The 27,744-nt window shown below is 33.8% G+C and overlaps 2 protein-coding genes across 2 annotated transcripts; both read right to left on the reverse strand.

The window, feature by feature from the left end:
- Positions 1-7,017: 7,017 nt before the first annotated feature.
- LOC147393417 (thiol protease SEN102-like) lies at positions 7,018-8,800 on the reverse strand. The gene is made up of 4 exons (XM_086455118.1): positions 8,784-8,800; positions 7,729-7,877; positions 7,398-7,465; positions 7,018-7,251 (listed from the first exon to the last, which is right to left on the reverse strand). Exons 1-4 carry the CDS (start codon positions 8,798-8,800, stop codon positions 7,018-7,020), a joined length of 468 nt encoding a protein of 155 aa, XP_086311244.1.
- Positions 8,801-12,373: 3,573 nt separating this feature from the next.
- LOC147393418 (wall-associated receptor kinase 2-like) lies at positions 12,374-27,214 on the reverse strand. Its single transcript, XM_086455120.1, has 5 exons — positions 26,566-27,214; positions 24,002-24,095; positions 23,169-23,489; positions 22,291-22,440; positions 12,374-13,562 (listed from the first exon to the last, which is right to left on the reverse strand). The coding sequence occupies exons 1-5, from the start codon at positions 27,199-27,201 to the stop codon at positions 12,460-12,462; spliced, it is 2,304 nt and encodes a 767-aa protein (XP_086311246.1). The 5' UTR covers positions 27,202-27,214; the 3' UTR covers positions 12,374-12,459.
- Between the last annotated feature and the right edge of the window lie 530 nt (positions 27,215-27,744).

Here is a 27,744-nt window from a genome sequence, read left to right on the forward strand (position 1 = left end):
AAAAAACATATATTGGAAGAGATAAAATGTCATTTGTTTAGTAATGTGATAGATCTAACATATCTTGCATGAGTTTCTCATTGAGAAAAAGCTATCGAAAAAATATCAACAAGTGAAAATGTATAACAATTCAATTATGAGCCAGAGGTTCAAAATGTGACCCGGGAAGATGTTGACGACATAATTGAGATGGTTGAGGCTGCATACGATCAATTTTCAAGTAATCTTAACAAGTTTCAAGAATTACTCGAAGATGCTGAAAAATCGTTATATCTAGGTTGCTCGAAACTTACAAAGTTATCAACATTGGTGAAATTGTAGAACTTGAAAGTAGGAAATAGTTAGTCAAATAAAAGTTTTATCAGAGTTATTTATTAGGAAATATGCTTTTGAATCCTAATGACATGCCTATATCAATTCATCAAGCCAAAAATATATTAAAAACTTTGGGAATAGAATACAAGAAGATATATGCATGTCCTAATGATGATGCTTATTGGTCGTCGTGGTGGTGGTGGCATGATGGTGGCATGGTAGTGGTGGTCGTGGCATATTGGTGATGGTGGTGGTGGTGGTCATGATCATGGCATGGTAGTAGTGGTTGTGGCATGGTGGTGGTGGGGTCGTGGCATGGTGGTGATGATCGTGGTGGTGGTAGTGGCATGGTGGAGATGGTGGTTATCGTAGCATGGAGATAGTGAATTGCCATGGTGGTGATTGGCCAGGATGGACTACAAGGGACCATCGAAGCAAGACTTCCCACTCCCAAAGTCATTAGCAGATATTGGACGATTTGGTGGTAATACACATCTTTTTGATCATTTCATGTAGAATGAGAACTTGTTGGAGAGATACCGGAGAGGTTACCCCCTAATACATGTGTAAAGCCTAACGAACTAGATAGATAACCCAATTATTTTCTTGTAACACTCAAGTTAGGGCATGAGTAACTCTTTTTGTACTCTTTATTTTGATATAGTGATTTGTTGTCAGTTTGTCCTGTGATTTTTTTCCCTCCTTCTTGGAAGGTTTTTCCATGTTAAAATTTCTGTGTTTCTTGTTTGTGCTTGTTACTTTAATTAACTAAATTAGTTTTCATATAATTTTTTTATTAATTAGTTTCTATCAAACATATATGCATGCTTATAAACTTATAAATAACTTGACTTATAGTTATAAGAACATTTGAATCTTAAAAACTAATATAATTTTTGAAACCAATATGTATATGATCTTATTAATTGCATTATTTGTGGTGGTGGTGTGGCATATATGCATCTTTCTGTTTTTGCAGGTTGCATATGTACATGTTTTTGTTTCTAGAGGTTGCATGCATATATGTTTTTGTTGCATGCACATATAATTTTGTTTATGTTATAGCAATAGGTTTTGTTTCTATTTTGTAGGGCACTGCCCAAATAAAAAAATTATTAAAAAAAATTCTACATATAATGTTGATTTTTAATAAAATCGACGTTATATTATAATTATTTTTTACATTATTTATTATTACTGACTTACCTTTGACGATGGAACATAAAAAACTGACGTCATTCAAAAAAAATATAATGTCGGTTATAAATCGGCATTAAAGGGCTTATTTCTACTAGTACTGGTTTTGTTTCATCTAGTATATTCGAATTAAAATATGGTTTAGATATGGGTTAATATTCCTTGACCTGAGTCGGATCTGGGTTAGATACGGTTTCATCCTTATATCCGCTAAGATACGAATGATATATTACTTTGCAAGTTGTATTGTTATATTTTTTAAGTTATCCAACCAACAATGGTTGGTTGTTGTGATCAACTTCTCTTTAAAATGGAATGGTCTTTAGTTCAAATCACCATTTAGTCACATTTCAGAAATTTTATTTGAAATAATCTTAAATGTGACATGAATTAAGTTTAGAATCCTTAAAATTGGATTTGGACAAGTTTAGCATTTAAACAAACTAATCAATTCTCTTTAAGTTGGGGTATAATTAGAAAGTTAAATTATCTTTAAGTCTATAAATATAAGAGCCTCCATCATTTGGGGGGAATTTGGATTACTTTCTCTCAGAAGATAGAAACTCTCCCTCTAAAGAAGAAAAAAGCTTTCAAGCCTTCCTCTAAAGATAAAGTAAAGTTCTTCAAATATCCAAACTCCGACTAAAGAGAAGATCAAGCATAAAACCCTTCTCTAGAAGTCAAGAATTTTTTTTTCAGTCAATAAAGTAAAAAGCTCGAAGAGAAGAAAATCTCCAGAAGGTTCTACAAAAGATCAAGCACAAACAAAGTCACTGTCAAAGCAACTTTCTCAGTCAATAAAGTACGAAACCCGGAGATAAGAAAAGCTAAATATATTATTTTTTTGTACTTGACTGTTAATCAGAGGATAATTCTGAGATTTTTGCTCTTGTTTTCATCAAAATCAATAAAATCATTTCCAATCTTATTTCACAAATCTTGAGGTAGATTTGTAAAATTTATTGTCAACAGCTGGAAGTTGGACTTCAGGTTGTATTTGGAAAGGAAATCATTAAGGGTTACCCCCAACTCCTTCACTCTATCAACCAAGCGATAGAAATTGCCTGACATTTGGCCAGGAGCCCGGTTTATCTCACTTAAGACTTCCCTCAGGAAAGGGAAAAGGGACAAACTATGGCAAGCCCTGATTCGACCAACATAGTCCATTATTTTCCCCTGGCGATGCTCATCAGAATTTTCAAGATCATTACATACCCTAAGGGACACTGATGAAGGGATCAAATAGTTTTTGTAAAATTTGGTAAGGTTAATGGCCATTAGGACCTAAGATTTGAAATAACCAAAAAGAAAAGGGAAGAAATCACTTCTGAACAAGAAGTGAGAAAGACTCAAGAGCTTGGATGGCTCTGAAGGTTCAGAAGTAGATAAATAGAATTCCAGAAGCAAAGAAATAGGCAATAGAAAGAGAAAAGTTTCAAATTTTTGCGATCTATTTATAGTCTAGATGGAAGGGAGGACATACACCTTTTAGCAAAAACCCACTTAAACCCTATCATTCCACTTTTAGGGTTTAGTAAGAAACTTAGTAGACACGTGTATGATTAGAGATGGGAAACAAAACATCTTTGACGTTCAAAACATGAAACGACATACTATTTAATGTGATAAGACATTAAAGGCGAATGAAATGATTAGAGTTAAAAATAATGTGCTATTTAATGATACCTGTTTGAGAGAAATAACATTTCTCAAGATGATGACAAAGTTCCGTGTCTTCTCGAGAAGGGGTAATTGTATAGGATAAAATCAGTGACTCATCTAGACCTTACATGTATTACCAAGATAACATGAATTGGAAGGTAGATGAGATCTTGAACGATAAGTGGTACATGGGACGAGCCAATGACCCAACTCAGTCCAGTAGAAGAGTATGGCACGGATCGAAGTCTACCCTGATTAGCAGGACAGATTGGATCAAAGTCTGCCTTGAATAGCAGGGTAGACCGAATCTGAATTTCCGTACAATTCTTTGGCTGGCCCACAAAAATCCAAAATTCTAGGAAGAATCCGTTGATTCATGGCATACGATAAGGAAGAAACCATTTACGAAGTAAAATCCCTATGATCATAGGATCTTACAAAATCAAATCTCGAATAGAGTGGAAACCCTAATGTTGGGGGTGGGATATATGATAGAGGTGGGTCGAGGAGAGAAAGATCTTTTCTTTGGATCTTTGGAGATTAGGAGAAAAATAGAAGCAACATCTTTTCAAAAATTCTAAATTGATCATTGGAGAATCAGTGACAGGTACTACACCAGTGCTGGCAAGAATGAGGAGCATCTTCGAAGAAGCAGCATCGTAGATCTTAAATTTACCTCTACAAAAAGTTTTTTTTTCTTAATTAATTTTTCACTTTCAAAAATAATGATTTGATACTCTATTGGTATTAAGACCTTCACACTTAATAACCTAGCAAAACAAAATAAATAAATAAAAAGGAGACCAAATTTGATCACCTCAAATTTGAGGTCCTCAGATATTTTGTCTGAAGTTACTCAAAATAATTTCCATTCACTAGTGATGTATTCTACTATTTAAATTTTTTATTTTTATTGGGACCCACCCATTCAATATTAAAGAAGAAATTAAGGTACACACTGTCGTCGAATAAACTATTTTGGCACGTTTGATGGTGATGGTGATGGTGATGATGATGATGAGTGTATCATATTTATGTAGAATATTATATGATAACACTTGCTGGACAACAATTTTTGGTGTGGGGGTCACTGAATATTCAAATGATCCTTGGCTCATTATGTAATATAATTTTCTTAGGGTTCACATTGTTGAGGAGACACCCAAAGAATTCTCAGACTCTACTTTTCCTTGAATTATTCTCTGTGGGTTGGGTTCGATGAATCAAGGCCTAGTCAACTGCTTGAAGGACTATATTGTATGTATTAGTTTAGTCCCACAGCTAAGCAAGAAGACAACAATGGAGACAAATAGGGCTGCAGTATGACTATCTTGTTCTCTTGGGCCAGCTTTCTTAACAAAGAAACCTCCATCATCGTTGAGGAGATCGAATTAGGGAGTATTTTTCTTAGCAAAAGGCTGAAGTGATTTCGTACGAAACTGTATTCAACACTGAGTGGATGTGGAGCTGTGCTCAGTAGATAGATGATTTTCCCCGAGATATGAGCGAAAACCATCTATGATTCTAAGCACAGCTCAACGTCAAACATAGTATGCCGTGCAGTCACTGTAGCATTGTTCTTTTTCCTATGATGTAACTTGTAAATAATTGTAGCATTAGTCTTTGGGACAAGTTTAAAGAAACGTGCATGTTTGGGTGAGAGGTTACCCCTCCACGAATTTTGGAGGTACCAATGGATAGAAAGAAAAAGAAGAATTTTCCACGACCTGAACATAAAATGTCACTTCTACATTTGACCCTTTAATGTTGGGAAAATTACTTAAAGACCCTCGTGAAAGGGTTTCTTTCTAAGGTTCGTGCAGTTGCTTAAGAAGACATTTAGTGAACTTTTTCTTTCTACATGATCCCTCGTACTGTCAAGTTAAATTTTGTCATTGTCAAACTCACTACTATTTACTATTAAGTTTACCACTTTTTATTATTGTCGAGTTCAACTCTTTTTAATTACTGTCAAGCTCACCACTTTTTGTTGTCGAGTTCACCACTTATTAAATAAAAAGTGGTGAACTCGACACCGGTAAAATCCACCCATTTTCAATTTTCGAATTTTTTCGATTAAAATACATGGAAAGATCGACTAAAAACTTGATATAATGATATGTTTAAATGATTTCAACTAAAAATAACCATTCTTGATCAATTTTCATCCAAAACCTAAGAAAAAAAGTGAAAAAAAACTCCTAATTGTTTACATACATCTTTAAAATATTTGAAAAAACCCTTGAAATGATTTTTTCTTTCTTAAATTCTTTTTGATGGAATGGAATCTCTGAAACTCGATTGAAATGTCAAAAATCCAAATTTTCGTTGAAAACAATTAGTTCGAACGGTTTAGGCATCCAATCGTGAGAAATGTGGGAGATGAGATCCAGGGACCATTTAGAAAGAAAAAGTTTACTCAGTATCTTGTTAAGCAACCGTTAAAAACTTATGTACTATTTAGAAAAATTCCCTTCTGCGAGGATCCTTCAATTAACCTTCCTTTTACAGTTTGGCTCACCTTTGGACACATAAAACAACCAAATTGGTGGTTTATACTAGGGGTGCTAACGGGCCAATACTAATCGGGCATAAATATCTTAACCCAGCTCACCCATTTATTAAATGGTTTCCATCTTAGAAAAGTCAATAAATCCAAGCCTTGTCCGTTGTATTTCTAGCAATTTGTCTATTGGGCAAAACTTTTTTTTCTTGAGTAAATTTAAAAAGAGAGCTGCTATTAGCACTCCAACTATTACTTATTACACTCTATTTATTAAATTATTTATCACCCCCCAATTAAATATTAAATATTATCACAAACCTTGGTAAGTGCCTCAGGAAAGGTAGGTCAAGTGTTCGAAACTTCACGAAGTAATGAATTCCTTGGGGCCACTCTCCAGGTCCGATTGATGATTCAACCACTTGCACGTAGGAATTTTTGAGGGGGCGTTGCATGTGACCGTGGGATTAGTCTCACCCGCAATATATATATATATATTACAAAACATTATAACACTCCTAAACATTTTCAGAGAGAGAGAGACTTACTATTGGCACCCTACTTGTACTTATTCTCAACGATTCACTTGTCTTTTTAATTTTTAATTTGGGTGTAATAAGTAAAAGTTGTGGTGCGAATAGAGCTCTCTAAAAACTGGATAGAAGAAAGGTCTTAAAATCATTTGATCGAATTGATTTTTAGTTAGATGTGGGATTCTAATTGTTATTCTATTGGATTTGTTTCATTGTTCCTAAACATGAATGATCTTCAGAACCCCAATCCATACCAAGTTAGAAACAGATCTTTTGCATAGATTGTGCATGGCTCACTACAGTATAATAGGGCTATAACGACGGCTGTGACCGTCACTATAGGAAAAAATATCGTTGCAAAAACATCTAGTGACGGCCTCCCAGGGAGGCCATCGGTAGTCGTCGCTAATAGTCCCATCGCTATATGTTATATCGACAACCAGTCGTTAGTGTAGGACTTATAGCGACAGGCGATATTGGCCGTCACTATAGGGTATCGTTTTAAAAAAAAAATAATTTACTCTTTAGCTACGCTTTTGGCCATTGCTATAAAGGCTTTTGAAGAAAAAAAAAATTTATTTTACACTAGCCCCCTCATGTATTGCTGAATATTGGAGATACCCCTATGTTTTGAAATTGATGACCATGACCCCAATTACCAATATGAAAAGACCCAAATGCCCACTCTACTAAAGTTCATTATGTTACTATTACCAGATTGTGATAAAAATTCTCACCAAACGTCCTTGATGAGGTACTAATTTTACTTTTACATTACAAAAATTAATAGACATGGAGTAATTATAATTAATTAGTTGCCTTTGCTGAGGTCTTGATAGGATATGAAGCATCCATGGCTATATCACATATTCCCTCTTCATCAGCTATGCCGCGCTGCATTCTTATGTAACCTTTCTCACCCCATTCTGGTCCCCATGAGTTCTTCACTATCCAATACTTGGTCCCATCTAGAGTTGCTCCATAGCCCACAATCGCCGCCCCATGATCTAGTTCTTCGCCACAATCTCCCGTGAATACGCCCTGTGATCATAGTCGAGTCGATTCATGCATATAAATTAAATTCAAAATATTAAGGCCATACCCTCTTGAGCTAAATTTTTAGGCTGTTTAGATAAATGGGCCAAGATTGGTCTTTAGAATTAACAATAAAAAGGTCAGACTCTAACCCTTATTGGATGGGCAAGAATGGCCTTACATCTAATCCAAACTTGGCCCATTAACACCCTTAGATAGGCTAGAATGATACAAACCAAACCAATATACCAAGACATTAGTGCTATAATGGTGTAGAAATTACACCAATGTGATAATTTCGTAGATAGTTAAAGAGAGCTTCTATTGCCACACAACTTTTGCTAACACCACACTAAATATGTGCTACTCTTTGGTGATTTACACATGAATTGGGGTGGCATTAGCAAAAGTTGGTGTTGTAATAGAATCTTTCTACTCAAATTCTTAAGCGAAATACCTCGGACTAAAATTGGAAGTGAGAACCATCAGCGTCAATGGTAACAGATATGGGCTGATTAGCAACAGCTTCCGTCAAGGCATTCTCGTTGTTGGCAGGTAAATTTACTGACAGAAATCTTCTGAAATTTAATGTCAGAGTAACTCTACCTTCATCATAGCCCCAAATACACCATCTATGAGAAACACAAAAATGGAAGAGAGATGTAATAATATTAAATCCACGATAGAAGAAATCAAGACAATGGATACTGCTAAAATGAGATAGGATATAGAATTATTATTCACAAAGGGAGGAAATGATTGGTAGAGATAAGAACATCTGTAGCATACCCAAGTACCCAACTCGAGCAATCACAGTTAATTCAAATACCACATCATATAGGCATGTTTTGGCTAAATCGAAATACCTTACATCATCCACAAAGATGAATATGTAGATCATTTAAAGAAACACGTATTTTGAAGGTTTAGAACTAAAAATGCATTTCATCAAATAACTTTAGAAGACATATTAACTTTAAAACGCCTTAAGCCATTTGAGCTAGCTGAGTTTCTAATAAGTCTGACTTGTTAATCACTTCCTGTCGATTCCTAAGGAAATTCACATTGGTTAGAGTCAATGGACTCAAAGGGATATTCACATGCTTCAAACACCAATCGATGTCCCAATGATCACAGACATGAAAAAAAAATGCAAATACTGATAAAACCATAACTATAGAACTACAAAAACCCTTGAAGAACTATTCAAATTTTAAAATGCACTCCCCTTCCTTGGTTTGAAGATACATGTAAGTGTAATAAAGATGATTAAATCAAGGTATGGCAAAACAAAACAATAATAAAAGAAAAACATAGAGAATAGATCCCAACCCTCCATTTGTGGGAAGTTTCAACCTATTAGACCTCTTATCACACTATCAAACAAATAAATAATTAATAATTAAAAAAATTCTCTCTTATCAAAACGTACTATCAAACAGTAATACCTTATAATCATATTTCGAAAATGGCTGTGAATACACCTCACAAGAATTTGTAAATTTTTGTGAGAACCATGGTATTCAAAAGCAACTTACAGTAGCATATTCGCCATAGTAAAATGGCATTTCAGAAAGGAAGAACCGTACAATTCTAAACATGCTACAGACTATTCTGTCAAAAGGTCATATCCCAAGAAGTTTTTGGCCTGAAGCAGTCATCTAGAGCATTCACATTTTGAACAGAAGTCCGACTCTAGCTGTTCAAAATGTGACGCTTGAAGAAGCATGGAATGGATGCAAACCAAGTATCAACCACTTAAAAATGTTTGGTTGCATAGCATATGCACATATTCCAAATCAAAAGAGGAAAAAGCTTGATGACAAAGGAGAAAATTGCATTTTTCTTAGTGTTAGTGAAATGTCAAAAGCATACAAATTGTACAATCCTATCACTTAGAAAATTGTCATTAGTCATGACGTAATTTTTGATGAAGGAAGATTCTGAAAATGGGATGAAAACACTACCAAACAACAAATACAAGCTGATTTTGATGGTGAAAATAAAGAAGAAAGGCAACAACCCCTACAACAACAAATTCCAGCAATTTTTGTACTTGACATTCCACCAAATGAAGCTCCATCTTCCGCTGAAACTTCACCAGCAACAATAGAATCCGATGAACATGTTAATGCATCAGCAAGTTAGTGTTCCCAACGTGTTAGAAAGAAGCTAGTGTGGATACAAGATTATGAGGTAACTGGGATTGATCAATTTGAGGATCCACTTACTCATTTTGTTCTATTTTCAGATTGTGATCCTATAGTTTTTGAACATGTTGTCAAAGAATTGAAATGGAGGAAGGCGATGGATGATGAAATTACTACCATTGAAAGGAACCACACATGGGAGCTGATTGAACTTCCTAAAGGGCACAAGACTATAGGTGTCAAGTGGGTTTACAAAACAAAGCTGAAGGAGAATGGAGAAGTTAACAACTACAAGGTGCGCTTGGTAGCCAAGGGCTATAAGAAAAAATTTTGTGTTAATTACAAAGAAGTTTTTACTCCGGTTGGTTGCAAGGCATGACACAATCAAATTGGTGATTGCATTGGCAGCTCAAAACTCATGGCCTATTTTCCAATTGAATATGAAATCAACATTTCTACAAGGAGACTTACAAGAACATGTATTTGTTGATAAACCTCCTGGTTATGTGAAGCTAGGTAATGAGCATATGGTGTATACGTTGAAAAAAAACTCTATACAGGCTGAAACAAGCTCCAAGAGCTTGGTACAGTCATATAGACAGTTATTTTTTGAAGGTTTTAGACGATGTCCATATGAGCATACTCTTTTCATTAAAATTGAAGATGGAGGAAAGATGTTTTTTGTATACTTATATGTAGATGATTTAATTTACACTGGAAATGATAGGGCCATGTTTGAAAATTTTAAAAAGTCCATGATGAGTGAATTTGAAATGTCTGATCTTGAAATGTTGCATTACTTACTTGGCATTGAAGTTGTTCAATCAGTTACTAGAATTTTTATTTCTCTAAAGAAGTATGTGCGAGAAATTTTAGACAAGTTTCAAATGAAATATTGCAATTCGGTGAATACACTAACTGAGTTTGGTTTGAAGCTAAATAAAGATAATGAAGGAAAGAAAGTTGATGGAACTCTTTACAAGCAGATTGTGGGAAGTTTAATGTATTTAACAGCAACAAGGCCAGATATAATGTATACAGTGAGTCTCATCAGCAGATACATGGAGAATCCGATAGAGTTGCATCTGCTAGCTGCCAAAAGGATACTATGATACTTGCAAGGTACTAAGGAATTTGGGATGTTCTACAAGAAGGGAGAGAAGTCAGACTTGATTGGCTTTACTAACAGCGATTATGCAGGGGATCAAGATGATAGAAAAAGTACTTCAGGCTATGTTTTTATCTTTGGTTCAGGGGTTGTGTCATGGTCATCAAAGACACAGCCAATCATCACTCTATTAACTGCTGAAGCTGAGTTCATTGCTGCAACTTCATGCACATGTCAAGCCATATGGTTGAAGAGAATTCTTGAAGAGCTTCATTTCAAGAGACAAGAGCCTACTGCAATTTTTTGTGACAACACTTCAGCATTTAAACTCTCCAAAAATCTTGTTCTACATGGGACAAGTAAGCACATAGATATGAAGTTTCACTTCCTAAGAGATCTTACAAAGGCTGGAACAATTGAGCTCATCTACTGTAGAAGTGAAGATCAACTTGCAGATACATTCAAAGCCTCTCAAATTTCCTTTGTTTATGAAGTTAAGGTAATTGTTGGGTGTTTGTATGCTGGATATTTGGGGGACTTCGGAGTTTTTTGTTTTGTTTTTGAATTGTGTATTAAACTGAATGTTTGAACATTAGTTTAAAGGAGGGATTGTTGAAAAAGAGTTTGTTTGCTAGTTGTTGTCCTAGTCTTTTGGGAATTTGTTGTGCTCAGCAAGATAGTTTTCTATTTACCTAGTCTGTAGGTGTTAGTTTTGGCACGTTGTATAGTACTTATTTTCTTGCTTTTATTCGTTATGTATGAGCCTATATAACGGAAGCTCTCTTTTTGATGAATAAATATATAGAGACAATTACTTCCTCCTATCTACTCTTGTCCTTTAGTTTTTATTAAGTAAAAGCCTGTCCTCTTTTAATTGTTTCAGCAAAAGCACTATATTCTCTACTTTATTTGTAACACAAACGACTTGGCACTCCACAAGTAACTATCTTCAAGCACAAGTCACGCATCCGCTAACTTCCATAGTTTTCCCCCCAAATTTACAACTTTACAACCAAAAACAGTGTGAGAGAGAAAGAAAGAGAGAGAGAGAGAGAGAGAGAGAGAGAGAATCAGATTGAAGAACACTAAAGAGAGAGAGAATCAGATTGAATCGAGTTAAACCGATTTATAGAATTAACAAACGAAGCTCCTTGTTTCAGTTGACCAAATCCGAACTCCTTCGTTCCTTTTAGAGAGATTGAGAGATCGAAAACAACACTCTATTGGAAAAATCCAGAGAGAGAGATGCGATGGGATTTAGAAATCGACAAATCGAAAAGGATTGAGAGAGATGAGATGGGGTTGAGGACAATCATTCGTTCGCGAGGAGAAGAGAATGATTTTAGAGAGCCGCTATTGGCACCCAAGTTTTACTTATTACACTCACACTATAAACCGATGTCTCTTAAGAACTGCTTTACCCAACCTTTACTTATTGCTTTCCAACTTTAGACAACTATTTTCAAACAATCAATGTCTAAAGTCTCACGAAATTTCACACCACTCCTCGCACGAATTTTAGACATCAGTTTTTACAACGACATATGTGTAGTTAAAAAGGAGGGTGATGTCTAAAACATTTTTTGTAGTAGTGTAGAACACATACAACTTTGTATGTATGTGTTTGAGTTGTCCAAGTATTGACTCACAAGAGGTGATTCTAAAACATAAATTTAAACGTGCTTCGTAATAACTTGCAATAAATCCTTAGTAAAGAGAAATACATAATAAATATTAATCATCATGAAAGCTACCATACTAACAACAAGAATAATAACACATGAAATTTAACACAAAACTAATAGATTATCATGATACTTGACATCAAGAGATCATCGTATCGAATATAATTCTTATTTAACTAGACCACTATGTTGCTATTTTTAACACACATCTTATCATGATATGTTATCTTCATGTCATTACTACATACAATACAACATATCTAACAATCTATTATACACTCGAAGTTGAATCTGAGTAAATGCTGAACGATTTCATAAAATGGTCCTCTTCTAGCAAGATTTGAGTTTCTTCGTAGTTTCCTTCAGCTTGCGAATTCCCATATTCCTTCATCAACCCATTGAGCTCATCGGCCACTTCCATCATTGTGGGTCTTTTTGTACTAGGCATTGCTACACATTTCTCCGCAAGTTTACCAACAATGTAGATCTGCTTCATTTCATGCTCATCGACATCTCCAACATTCATAATCTGGTCAAGATGGTTTTTTTGGATTGAAGATGTGAAGAACATAACAATGCCTCTACGTTCTCCAGTTTGTGTAGTAGAAATCGGTCTCTCTCTGGTTAATAACTCCATAAGAACAACTCCAAAACTATATACGTCACTCTTCACTGTTAACTCACCTGTTTGAAGGTATTCAGGGTCTATGTACCCCATGGTCCCTTGCGCTTGTGTGGGTGCAATGGTTTGATCAAATGGAATTAGCTTCGAAGCTCCGAAGTCAGCTACTTTTGCGGTGCCCTGGCTGTCTATGAGAATATTGCTCGTCTTAACATCTCTATGAATGATGGGTGGGTCAGCTGTGGAGTGCATATAGTCGAGTGCACTCGCAATCTCCGCAGCAATCTGTAAACGAATTTTCCATGCATTTAAGATCATTGATTTTGCATTGTGGATGTGTTGGAAGAGTGTTCCATTTGATATAAATTCGTAAACCAACAATGGAACTTTGTCATCTAAGCATAATCCCAACAGCTTCACCACATTCTTATGGTTGATTTGTGAAACTATTTCAATCTCATTTAGAAATTGCTCGATTTGGTTCTTGTCTACCACTTTCGACTTCTTAATGGCAACTTCCATCTTTCCTACCAACCCTTTATATACTGAACCATTACCTCCTTCGCCAAGTAGATATTTAGAATCATAATTGTTTGTTGCCTTTCTGAGTTCTACTTCTTTGAAAATCTTCACTCTATGCTTCTTTAACAACATACCTCCATTTTCACGAAAATATTTCTCTCTGATTTTCTGTTTGAGTACCCAACAAAGGCATAAAACAACAGTTGCCATTAAGATTCCTATCCCAATAACTGCAATAAAAAAAAGAAAGAACACTTTAATATGATTTTCAAGTATAGTACCAGATGCAAAAAATAAGGAATATAAATAAGAGAATTGTTAGTTGAATTCTCTATGCATTTTGAGTAACTACAAACAATGCAATTGAAATTCGTGGTCTCTATGGGAACAATGCTCATTACAGAGAACATTTCAGTAAAGCCACACGATGGGAACACGTGTCATACAACAGCAAGTGGAGCCCAATAAAAATCAACAGATCAAAAGCCTCTAGCCAAACCAGTAAATAGGAAATGACCGAGCTCTTTGCCTCGAACCAAGCAACTATAGAAAGAAGAGAGTAAAACACGCATCCTCCTGACACAGGGGCACGAAGTACGGTATAAACCGAGCACAGTGGACACATTCACCACTTCCTTCGATGTTGTGGAAAGACAATGGATTAGTGCTCGCGCACCGAGAAGAGTTGGTAGCGCTGCCTAGATGGATAAAGACCGAGATAAGAATTGGGGTTAAAGACGTACGATGCAACACAATGAAGGTAAGGGAAACAAGTGGGGTTTGAGCCTAATCTGTTGAAGTGTATCTGAGCCCAAAGAGTGAGCTTTCTTAGTTTGGAGAGCTTACAAGGTTGGTAAGACCGTAACTTGGACCTAGAGTCGACACTCTAATAAAATAAGAAATTAAATGTGATTTGAGCTCTTCCATGCAAAAATCCCCTCATTTAATGCAAGATCTTAGAGCACTTATCAGAATAGGAGTGATTGAGACATCCCCTGATTCACCAACCCCCAAACATCGAAATCTCACCAACTCAGCATTGATGAGGCTGGGACACTACTAATCAAACTAGGTTAGGAACATTAATGAGGCATGGGGGCACGACTCCCAAAGAAAGCCAACCAACATCCATCCAACTATTGTCTTAGGTGGAATCCAACCTGGGTTAGCCATGTGGTGACACCTATCCTGAAGTCCTGACTATAAAGTGGCAATCCAAAGACTGAGAGGGGGGTTAGAAAAATTGTTCTGAGAGACTAAAGAGAAAATAATCTCTCTGCAACATCACTATTCATCTTCTTCCCCACGCTTCAAACTTTATTTTAACTAAATTATTTCGTTTACTAACAATATCATTGGAAGATCATTGGTAAGCATCATACTAGGGCCTCCATCCTTCTTCCTTCAACCTTCTATCGTTCAAAAATAAAATAAACAGTGAAATGAAGCTTTTTGATTAAGATCATCACCATCATCTACATTAAGGTACATCTTGAGGAGTGGAAGCCCAAAAAGCTCTCCATACTCATCATCGGTCCTAATGTAGATTGATTCCTTTGTGCTATACAAGGTTCTTAAAGCTAGGGCTTGTTAGAACCCATGTGATGGTTTGGCCTCATTAACCTAGTTCCATTGACCTCCACGCTTTTAATTTCTAAATTGCACATGGATTCTATAATATAATAGATATCAATTTCAAATGGAAATCCAATATCATTAAACTTATATTCTTTAAGGAATTAGTAGGAGACCTTGATGGATAGGAAATCTACTAAAAGAATTAATCTAGACCCTCAACCTTCATCTATAAAAGGGATTGGCTAACCCCATATTAGAGTTGGTAAAATGACACAAAACATTGAAAATGTTGAAATAAATAAAGTGATATCCATCGATCACAAAAACTCAACCAATCTAAATAGAGAGAATGGAGAAGGTGAGTCTAGAAGAAAAGACCAATCTGATTGGGATTTCACAAAGCATAAGGAAAGGGAAGATTAAAGAGAGCATCTTCAAAAGCACTGGATTAAAGTTTTAGTGATGGCACAAGGTAAGTAACGATAACTTGAACTAGATTTTTGTTCATGAATGATTGTTTAAGATATATGCTAGATTGATTCTATTGGGATAAAATAATAGTCGTGTTAAGATTTAATCAACATGTGATATCAGAGCATAGGTTTTGAATCTCCATATCTTGACTAACATTCATGGATAAAAGATTTCAATAACAATTTCTTAAACTCACTATGTAACCATAATTGCTGGATTTTTCATAGTTTTCTTTTACATGTATATATATGAATTTATTTTTATTTTATCTTAGAATTTAATCACATATCGATTTGGACTTCTGATTTACTATTTGATTAAAATTTAAATTTGATATTTGTTTGAATTTTTTATTTTTTACTATTTATTATTGTTATTGGAATTTCGATTTTACATGTATGTTAATTTTCAATTTCGATTTTACATGTAAATTTGATTTCTAATTTCGATTTTACATGTATGTTAATTTTCAATTTCGATTTTGCATGTACATTTAATTTTTAATTTTTAATTTTGGTTTTATGTGTATGTTAATTTTCAATTTCGGTTTTACATGTATATTTGATTTCTAATTCGGTTTTACATGTATGGTTGTTTCTAATTTTGGTTTTACATATATATTTAATTTCTAATTTTTGTTTAGGCATGTATGTTTAATTTCCAATTCAGTTAATACATGTATGTTAAGTTGCCAATTTCGATTTTAGGATTTTGATGTGATGTGTATATGGTTCCAATTTTGGTTATTAGCATTGTTTTATTTTATTTTGGTACAAGATTTGGATAAAATTAATTTATATTTTATTTTAGGATTCTTGACCAATTGAACCTTAATTTTGGCATTGAACTTTTATTATCAAAACATTAGGATATATCATGTTAGTGAAATATTAAAGTTTGATTTAATCAATCTAGTAAATATTATTGAACAATTTAGAGAAATATAAATTTCTTAATCTTGTAGTTGTCAAAGTGGCCTTAATTAGCAACATTTATAAGTTTTTTAATTGTATTAAATTTGGTCATCAGAGTGACATTAAAGAATAATAATATTTATAATTACAGACTTAATTAGGAAAATTGGATTAGTCTAAATGAAAATTTTATTTAACTAATTGAGCTCTAGGTAAGGTAATGTAATCTACATAATTTAACAAAGTTAGGATTGAATACCCAAAGGTAACAAAATTGATTAAATAAATTATATAAATTATACTAATCTTATAGGGTGAATATAATCTACATAATTTAACAAAGTTATGATTGAATACCCAAAGGTAACAAAATTGACTGAATAAATTATATAAATTATGTTAACCTTATAGGGTGAATATAATCTACATAATTTAACAAAGTTAAGATTGAATACCCAAAGGTAACAAAATTGACTGAATAAATTATATAAATTATGTTAGCCTTATAGGGTGAATAAAATTAGTCTTTACCCTTAGATGAGTGAATAATGAATATACCTACTTTAACTCAAAGGATAAATTTAGGTGATATTAATGAGTCCATCATTATTTAATTCACAACACTAATTAGAACATTATCCTTATAAAATTTCAGTTCCTGGTTTGTTGCATTCTCATGCATCTACCGTCCCAATCCTAATCAGATTTAACTTTTCAGAATGGTATGAGAACATCCAATTCACTTTATAAGTTTAGAATCTTGACCTAGTGCTCATCTATACAAAACCTGTAGACCTAACTGAGAGTAGTACGGTAGAGCAAGAAAACATGCGTCTCACTTGAAAAAGATCAAATAGGTTTAGTTTGATGTTCATGAGGATAATATCGCTAACAACATGAAGACCTCCCTACCTCCAATTGACAGTGCACAGGAGTACTTAAATAATGTGGAAGAAAATTTTAAATTTGTTGATAAATCACTTACAGGCATATTGGTGGCTAAATTGACAACTATGAAGTATGATGGGGCTTGAAGAATACAAAACTACATCCTCAATATGACGGACAAGACTATAAAGTTAAGAGCATTAGGAATGAGCGTAGATGATTCCTTCCTAGTTCAATTTATCCTCAACTCTCTCTCAACTTAATTTGAACCTTTTAAAGATCTACTACAACATTAATACAGATAAGTGGAGTGTGAACGAACTGAGTAACATTTGCATTCAAGAGGAGACGAAATTGAGATAGGAAGGGAAACAATCTACTTTTGTGATGACTCAAGGAGTAAGAAAGAAATGAAGAATAGCAAGAAAATGGAAGAAAAATTCATCAAGAAAAGGTAAAGTGTGTGAAAATGCAAATCAGATTGAAGGGAAGAACGACAATGATGTCAAGTGCTACTATGGGACACATAAAGAAGGATTGCGCAAAATGCAAAAGTTGGTTAAAAAAAAAAGATATGTCTCTTTCTTTTTTATATTATGAATCAAATTTAGCTGAAATACCTTATAATACCTAGTGGATTGATTTTGGAGCCACAACTCACATTATGAATTTGATGTTGGGATTATTTTCAAGTAGGTAACCAATGCAAAGTGAAAGATCCATTTTCATGGGAAATCGTCTCGGAGCGCAAGTGCTAGCTATAATGACCTATCATTTGGTATTGGAGACTAGTCATCAGATGAATCTAAAGAACACTTTTTATGTTCCTACCATATTTAGGAATTTAGTTTTTTTATCTAGATTGGATAGTTTGGGTTATTCGATTTCTTTTAAATGTGGGCAATTAAATTTATTTTTTCATTTTGTTTTAGTTGGATATGGGATTTTAATTAATGATTTATATAAAATAAATTTAAATTATGATTATGCCCAATCTATAGTTTCATTGCATTCAAATAATGATTTGAAACGTGACTTAATGAAAATTTTTCAACTTGTAACATAAACGTCTAGGACACATCTCTAGATCTAGGATAGAGAAATTAGTGAAGGACAAAGTTTTAGACAATTTGAACTTTACGAATTTCTCAGTATGCATGGATTGCATTAAAGTAAAGCAAAATAAACATACTAAAAAATGAGTCACAAAAAGTAAATAACTTATTGAGATCATACACACTGATATTTATGGATCTTTTCCCATTTTATGTTTGAGTAAAGAGATATTTCATCACCTTTATATACGACTTCTCTAGGTTTGGTTATATTTATATAATTAATGAAAAATCTCAGTATGTGGATATCTTCCAGATATTTATAACTGAGGTAGAAAGACAGTTAAACAAGAAGATTAAAATAGTTAGGTCAAATAGAGGAGGTGAATACTATAGTAGATCTAATAAATTAGGTTAGAACCTTAGCCCTTTTGCTAAACTCTTAGAAAAATTAGGTATTTGTGCACAGTATGCAATGCCTAAAACGCCTTAACAAAATGATGTAGTTGAAAGACGTAATCGTACACTTATGGGCATGGTTAAGAGTATGTTGAGTCATTCAACAATTTCAGAATTCTTATTGGGAGATGTACTAAAGATCACAATGTATATCTTAAACAAAGTTCCTAATAGAGAAGTTCCTAAAATTCCATTCGAGTTATGAACTAGTAGGAAATCCAGTTTAAGACACTTATATATTTGGGATTACCTAGCGGAAGCAAGGATCCATAACCCACAAAAAATGAAATTGAATCCTAAGATCATATCTAGATATTTCATTGGTTATCCAGAAAAGTCTAAAGGATACAAGTTCTATTGCCTTAACCACAGTACGAGAATAGTTAAAATCGGAAACAGCAGATTCTTTGAAAATTGTGAGATTAGTGAGAGTGTCGAACTATGTAAAATAACTCTCAAAGAAATAAGAATAGATAGCCAAACCACTTCTTAATCTTCATGGCACTGTTAATTCTCAAGATGTTTAACAACTTGAGGAGAATGGACAACAGTTAGAGTAAGTTGGTTCACCACTCCATCAAGACTCAACCATTATAATTGGAGATTCACCACCGATAATTTTGAGAAAAATTCTCAGAAGAAAAAAGACCTACTATTTCAGATGATTATGTGGTGTATCTATAAGAATCTGACTTTCATATTGGGATAAATAAGATCCGATTACGTATTCACAAACAATGAAAAGTAATGATTCTATCAAGTGAATGAATGTCATTAAAGAAAAATTAAAATCTATAGACCAGAACTATATTTCGAATTGCCTCTTAAATGTAAGAAAGTCGAATGCAAGTGAGTCTTCAAGACCAAGCATGATGCAAAAAAGCAATGTCGAATGATTTAAAGTGAGACTTGTGGCCAACTATTTTACTCAAAAAGAAAGTATTGATTACATTAAGACTTTTTCTCCAATTTCAAAGAAAAACTCACTTAGAATTATTATGGCATTGGTGGCTCATTATGATTTAGTATTACACTAAATGGGTGTGAAAACGACTTTCTTGAATGAAAGTTTAGATGAAGAAATCTACAAGGAACAACCTAAAGGGTTCACAAAAAAGGGAAAGGAAAGTTTAGTGTACAGACTTAATAAATCTATTTACGGACTTAAACAAACTTCACGACAATGGTACATAAAGTTTAACGATACCATTACCTCTTTCAGATTTAAGGAAAACACTCTTGAGCAATATATATATCTGAAGATCACTGGGAGCAAGTTTATTATGTTGGTTCTATATGTTGATGATATTATGTTAACTAGTAGTGATCTTAGTTTGTTGTACGAAACCAAAAATTATCTTACTAAGAATTTTAAAATGGCTGATATGAATGAGACAACATATGTCATTGACATAGAAATCCTTAGGAATCGATCTCAAGGATTATTAGGGTTGTCTAAGAAAGGTTATATCAGCAGAGTCTTAAAGGGATATAATATGTAATCTTGTTCTAATGGTAACCCGCCTATCGAAAAAAAGAGATAACTTCAACTTGATACAATATCCGTAGAATGATTTAGAAAAGGAACAGATGAAAGGCATTCCATACGTTTAAGTTATTAGGAGTTTAATTTATGCTTAGACCTGTACCAGACCAGATATTAGTTTTGTAGTTGGAATGTTAAGAAGATATCAAAGTAACCCGATAATAGATAATTGGAAAGTTGAAAAGAAGGTTATGAGGTTTCTACAAGGGATGAAAGACTATATGCTCACTTATAAAAGTCAAATCATCTAGATGTGATCGGGTACTCGAATTCAGATTTTATCAGATACTCTGATGGGAGAAAGTCTATTTCGAGTTTCGTATTTTTACTAGTAGGAAGAGTTATCTCATAAAGGAGAGTGAAACGGAGCATAACTACTTCATCCACCATGGAAGTTGAATTCATGACATGTTTTGAGGCACAAATCATGTTCTTTGATTGCGGAATTTTATTTCAAGACTTGGGGATGTCGACTCTATAGCCAAATTATTAAAGATATATTGTGATAATGCCGCAATTGTGTTTTTTCTAAAAATGAAAAATACTCAAATGATGCGAAACACATGAAAGTCAAGTACTTGGTAGTTAGAGAAAGAAACTAAAAATAATTAGTGTCATTAAAATATATTAGTGTTGATCCATTGACAAAATGGTTATCACTAGAAGTTTATAGAAAACATGGTACTAGGATAGATCTTTTGGAAAAATCTTTTATGTATATGGATTAGATTACTTTGAAGTGATTATATACTTGACATTAACATTAGTACTAAATAAAGTTTGCTTCTACTTATTTCTTGTTTCCAATTATATTATACATATTTTGTTTGGATTTAAGTAATACATAAAATGTCTTGATAAAATAAAATAAAATGGACACAATTACATGCTATATTAGAGAGGGTATTGATGACATTGTATATGGAAGGAAGTATGACATAAATGACATACAACCATCATGACTCACATTAATATTTAATTGAAATAGGTCATTAAGAAATTTAATTACATATGAGAATATTAATGATTTTAAAAGTCATGATCACGTATAAAATATTTTTGATTATAAAATCCTAAAGTTGAATCGATTTAAAAATGTTTTGAAATTTACTATTAGCACAATCGATCTAATGAGCCAAGTGGGAGAATGTTAAAACCCATGTGACGTTTTGACCTCATTGACCTCCACGATTTTAATTTCTAAATTGCATGTGGATTCTATAATATAATAGATATCAACTTCAAATGGAAACCTAATATCATTAGAATTATATTCTTTAAGGAATTAGTAGGAGACCTTGATAAATAGGAAATCTATAAAAGAATTAATCTAGGTCCTCAACCTTTATTTATGAAAGAGATTGGCTAACCCTATATTAGAGTTGTTGAAATAACACAAAACATTGAAAACATTGAGATAAAGGAAGTGATATTCATCGATCACAAAAACTTAGCTAATCCAAATAGAGAGAAGGGAGAATATGAGTCTAGAAAAAAAGACCAATCTGATTGGGATTTCACAAAGTACGAGAAAATAGAAGATTAAAGGGAGTATCTTCAAAAGCATTGGATTAAAGGTTTATCGATAGAACAAGATTGTAAAGATAATTTGAACTAGATTTTTGTTCATGAATGATTGTTTGAGATATGTGCTTAATTGAGTTTATAGGGACAAAATAATAGTCGTGTTGAGATTTGAATATATAAAATAATCAACAAGGCTATCTCGGACGGTTAAACATAGGATATGTGGATAGCATTTTTGATAAGTTAATGAATTGAAATTTGTCGACAACCTACGTTTGAAGAAAATGCGACCTCTATCCTGTTGATGCATTGGCGTCCTTCGCATCAAGAAATAAAGTTGACTAGTTATTATTAGAGAGTTACAGAGTTTCCCAAATCTATCAAGAGGGTGTCTTTCAAAATAGTAATTGTGAGCATTATCCGCATTACAATTGTTTTGTAAGTTCATTAATTCAAATACCCATATCTGCTGGAAAAAAAATAAAATTAAAAGAAATTAGGCTAAAGAGGAGCTCACCACAAAATACTTTAATCGAAGGATGTAGCCTGCAAGCTACTTTACCATCGCCATGTTTACCAAATGGGCAGCTGCAAGTGTAATTTCCTTGTGTATTCTCACAATTCCCTTTGCAAGAATATTTGGCTGGATCCAAGCACTCATCAATGTCTAGAAAAAGTATAGCCATCAACATTCACCAACCAACAACACCCAAGCAAATGAAACGTTAACATAAGAACAGTTGGTGTAAGCTTATTAAACGTAGTACAATAGATATGATGCACTGTAAGGTGCAGCTTGATACATTAGGATAAAATTAGAAAATGATCAGATTAGTTTGGTTACGGGTTAGAGATTATCTATTATATTATTTATAAATTGGGAAAAAAATGGGTCAAACCCAGGTCAAATCTGTATCGAACCAGGCTGGATTTGACTAGAATCCTATTGACTAAGATCATATCCAAACCATTTTGTGTACACTAAAATCGGATCTAACCTGACCTGATCCAGATTGCTCGATTTGATTTGGGTAGTTCTGGACTAGTTCACCATTCTTCCCCTGCTTTACTACTTTTCTAATCAGTATACTTACTATTATATCTCTTTCAATTTGTAAGCATTCATGACTTCAAAAGTGGTAGAAAAAGGATATTTTGGGAAACCAAAAAACTATGGTTTTCAATGTAATATATCATTTGGATCCAGATGGATCTACATCTGTCTAGATCAAGCCACATAAAATCATATGGACTCCTTTTTTTTATTTGGATCTACTCCAAGGATCCAAACCCACTAAATTTAGTTTTCCAATCATTGGGGTTTTTGATCAAGTCCGGTCCATTTTATGCCCTATGTATAAACCTTGATTGTTATAATATATGTGAAATAGGTACCTTGACATCCTTGGGGGAGGTAGGGGTTCCCTTGGTAACCTTGGTTACAGGAGCAACGATATCCAGGGCTGTTTGTAGAATTGATGCAGTGACTATTTAGTCCACATGTACTTGTTGGAGCCTTTTCACAATGCTCCTCTCCTATGACCCAGTCTAGCACCACCTGAGTGTCTAAGAACTCGCTGGCTTTAACTGAAAGATAGTCGTATGAGAAAGTGAACCAGTCCTGGTCGGCTAGGAAAGCATAACTGCATGGATTGGCATCCAAGATATAACTGTGGTTGTCAATGCTGCCGAGAGCGATATCTAATCTCTTCAGACCTGATAGAGAAACAATTAATTACTATCCACCATGATGAAATATGTAACTTCCAATTATTTGAAAGAGTAGTTTGTTTTATTTTAGGGTGGGGCTTGTTAACACCCCCAGCTTACTGATAAATAAAAAATTATGGTCCACCATGCACGTTGCAGATGTGATCGAGCTTAAAATTAAGGAATTTTATATATATATATATATATATATATGGAAAATGCTGAAGTAACATTAACATTGACATTGATTTTCACATTTCTGACTTGGATGTCCATAGATGTTTTTCATCAAGATACAAGTGACAAGCATCTATGGCTATGTGTGCACCTCCACATCAACAATGTGAGAAATGATGTCAATTTTAATGTTACTCCAGCATGACTCTTATTATTCAAATTTAATTTGTAAGAGAATAATTGTGGAAGGGTCCTGATAATATGACTTGCCACGTGGCATACTCAATCAACTCCCTGACTTGACAAGTTTGGGAATCATAGATATGTACACCTTGAAATACACGGTTGAACTTCCCCATAAAAAGTGTATCCCGAGGCATATAGATCTATAGTTCCTGCACTTGTCCATGTCAAGGAGTCGATGGAGTATGCTACCTGGTAAGTCATATTATCATGACTCATTGTGAGTTAATCGGAGTTGGAGTTGGTTGAAGTTGGAATCGGTGGAATTAGTTATAACTTCTTAAATAAACTCTAATGTTTGATTTATCTAGGAATTCAGCCTAGGAGTTGAAAAAAACCTTCAACCCTTGTATTTTGCTAAAATCAACCATGACTCGGTTAAGTCAATTTGATTTTATGTACTTTTTTTTTTACAAATAATTAACTTTAATTATTAATTTAAATATTTATTATATTAAATAAATGTGATTTTATGATTAAATATTTTCTTATCACTTTATTTCATCATAAATTATAATTATTTAAATATAAAATTCATTTAATAAGTAATGAAAGTAAGTTAAATGATTAATATACAAGATGACTAAACGAGTCAATTCGATTTTTGGGATGCAACGGTATGTTAAGATTTAGAGTAATTTTAGCCTTACTAACTTAGTAAGATTGGAAATCTTACCAAAGGTTGTTGATATCAATTTATAGCATCCAAAAACATGATTTGAAACTTACAAAATTTATTTTCCACCGTTAAATTTTAATTTAAAATTTAAGAGTTCAATAGCCGTCTTTTTTCAAAGTAATATATCATTCGGATCTATGTGGATATAGGGATGGATCCGTATCTGACCCTAATCCGACTCAGATTAAGGCACATCAACCCATATCCAACCTATTTTTTGACCTATTCTAACCACCTTATTTTATTAAAAATTAATTATTATTTAAATTGGAATCTAAATCATAAATAATGTAAAGTGAGTTGAATGATTTATATTAAAGGTGTTAATGAGTTGGGTTTTGGCACGATCCAACCCGACCCTCTATGGATCAGGTTTGGGTTTAGTTATTAAGTCAATTTAGCTATCGGGCCGACTTAGTCTAATCCCGTTTAATAATAGGGCCGAGTTTGAGTTTAAATGTAGGCCCAGTGAGTGGTCCGGTCTGCAATACTATATTAAATACAATATATAATAGTCTTATTATAAATTAATAATTATCCCCTTACATTCATAGTGCCTTTGAAAATGAGCTTGGTCCCGGCCCGCAAATGACTCGATGGTTGGTGGAAGTGGACCAGGTTTGGACTAAGCTTTTATTTATTAAACTCAGCCTGATATTTAAATGGATTGGGTTAGGGCCCAATTTTTTAGCCTAAAAAAATTCAACTCATTTAAAGCCCAGCCCAAGTCGGTCCCTGATAAGCCTAACTTATATACTAGATAATTCTGGTAAATCAACTCCATTTTTGGGATTAAAGATTTTTTCATGGAATTATAAATCTCACTCACATAGGTGAGGGTTGTAACTCCTTTAAAAATAGGAGTTGAGGAACTTTTTGGAGTAGCAACTCCATGACATTCGTGAACCAAACAACCAATCAGATATCTAAGGTGGGAGTTGTAACTCCAACTCCCATTTCCAAACACGCTCTTAGTTCAACAATATGTACATATAGTGGGAGGCCGTTCCTGTATGTCCTAAAAAAATGGACCCCACAAAACGAAACTGACCGAGGATAATTGTGAAATGATATTCACTCTCTAATAAAATAAACTTCCTAATTTTTTGGGAGACAAAGCTAGGATCGTTGAACAAAGGGAATTCACGGGCCCAGAATTATAAGGTAATCAAATTAATCGTGGATTTAAATTTGATTTCAAATGTGGGTAGCAGTCCTGGTGATTAGTAAGGAGTTAATTCTTTTCAAAATTATTGGGTCGGACTGGACCCCATAATTCTATAAAGTATAAATAAATCAAATTCTATTGTACCAAATCCGTTTCAAGTGTTAATTATATGTTAGAAATAAATGAAAGCTTCGCAAATTACAATACATTAGAAGAAAATTCCCAGTTATATATTAACAATATATATATGCATATACAAAGAAAACAAATCTAATCATTGGCTTTGGAGAGGAGAATATTAATTCTCAGACCAAGCTTTGGTGGAAGAATCGAAGAGTGATCTTGCAGCAATGGTATGCTTCAAAGACGTAGATGACTTGAATCATTGTAAATCTTGTTTTTGATATAATTAGCCCCTTTGCTTTCTTAATAAGAGAAAAAGGTAAATTTCCAAAAAGAATACAGAGAAATTAAAAAAATTTCAAAACAGTAGACTATTCAAAAAAGAGTCGTCGTAATCTTACTATCTCACGTAGCACACTCAATTCACTATAGTAGATCTGTACATGTTGGGATTCACAGTTCCATCGGAATACACATTTTTATTGGAAAGTACTGTTTTGTATCCCGAGGCAAACAGATCTACTGTCGATTGAGTGTCGCACGTGGGGTAGTCAGATTATCACAATTCTTTTTAAAAAATAAAAAAATAAAAAAATAAAAAAAGGCAAATTACCGTTTTGTTAATTAAAACATTTCGGTTAAAAGTGAGGACCTAATTCACAGTTTTATAAATAAAGAAATTCCTATTTTACAGTTTGTGGAATTAAAATGAATGATCTACTGTTTTGGAAAATTTTCAATATTCGGTAAAACAGAAAAAAAAAATAATAATAATTGGGTCTAGGTATACCTTCAGGGATTGGAGTCTGGCAATAGCCGAGCCCTGACAAAGAACTGTTATAGCTATCATTATCACTGTGGCTACATACAGACACGCATCCACCTCCGGAGTAGTTCCTACGGACATCTGCTATAAGGGCCAAAGTGTCGCAACCAGTGGCAGTAAACTTGTTAAGGGTGTTCGAGAATGTGAATGGTGATTTTTCAAGACTGACCGAAGGTAGGTAGCTGTCAGACGGTCCAGATTCATTGTAACAGTCATGAGCAGTCCTGATTTTCGCGGTGGCTAGGCCGAGTTGCACCGATATGTTGAGAATCGTAATGTTACCCATAAACAACAGTTCAGGAGGGTCATTAGTGTTGTTGCAATCTAACTTGAAAGTTGAATTCTTGTAACAATTTGGACCTCCGAAACTGAAGGGGTAGGGAACGCTGATGTTGCCACATTTTTCAGGGCAATTGGGCTTAGCTACAGATGTTGCGTCTGCTCCTGCAACTACAAATACTACTGCCCACAACAAATGTAAGGACGTTTTCTTCCCTCCCATAATCAACTTGTTCTTATTCTTCTCTTTATTTTGTTGGGCATTTGAGATAGAAATACCACAACCTTTTATAGACGTTTCTAACGTATGGATGATATTTGATTGTTTTAGTGTCGGTGTCAAACATATGGATGATATTTGAGAAAAATAAAAATAAAAATAAAAATCCAACAAGTAATTTATAGGATTTTTCTTCATCATTCGTCTCATCCCTAACCCCACCGCTAGTTTCCATGAGAATCAAAGGTCCAAGGGCCCACTGAAGTCGAGGAAAGAGATACGATGTACTTATACGCTTATAAGTCAATGATATGCATGATTTTCAATTTAATGGACACTTAAGTCGGGGGTGTCATATATATCCGGGTCGGGTCAGTTCAGTTTTTAGATGAACCAGAATAAGAAGGGTAATTTTCTTTGGATTCTAAAATTGAGAATCAGAACTGTCCAATTTTTTTTGGATTCATCAATTTTGGTTCTTAATTGATTCGATTACAAATGGTCCGACTTTAATCAACTCCAATAAATGGGACTTAGATAACATCA

This window comes from Akebia trifoliata, chromosome 10 (assembly GCF_017979445.1).
Source record: "Akebia trifoliata isolate Shusen 1 chromosome 10, ASM1797944v1, whole genome shotgun sequence".
Classification (NCBI taxonomy): domain Eukaryota; kingdom Viridiplantae; phylum Streptophyta; class Magnoliopsida; order Ranunculales; family Lardizabalaceae; genus Akebia; species Akebia trifoliata.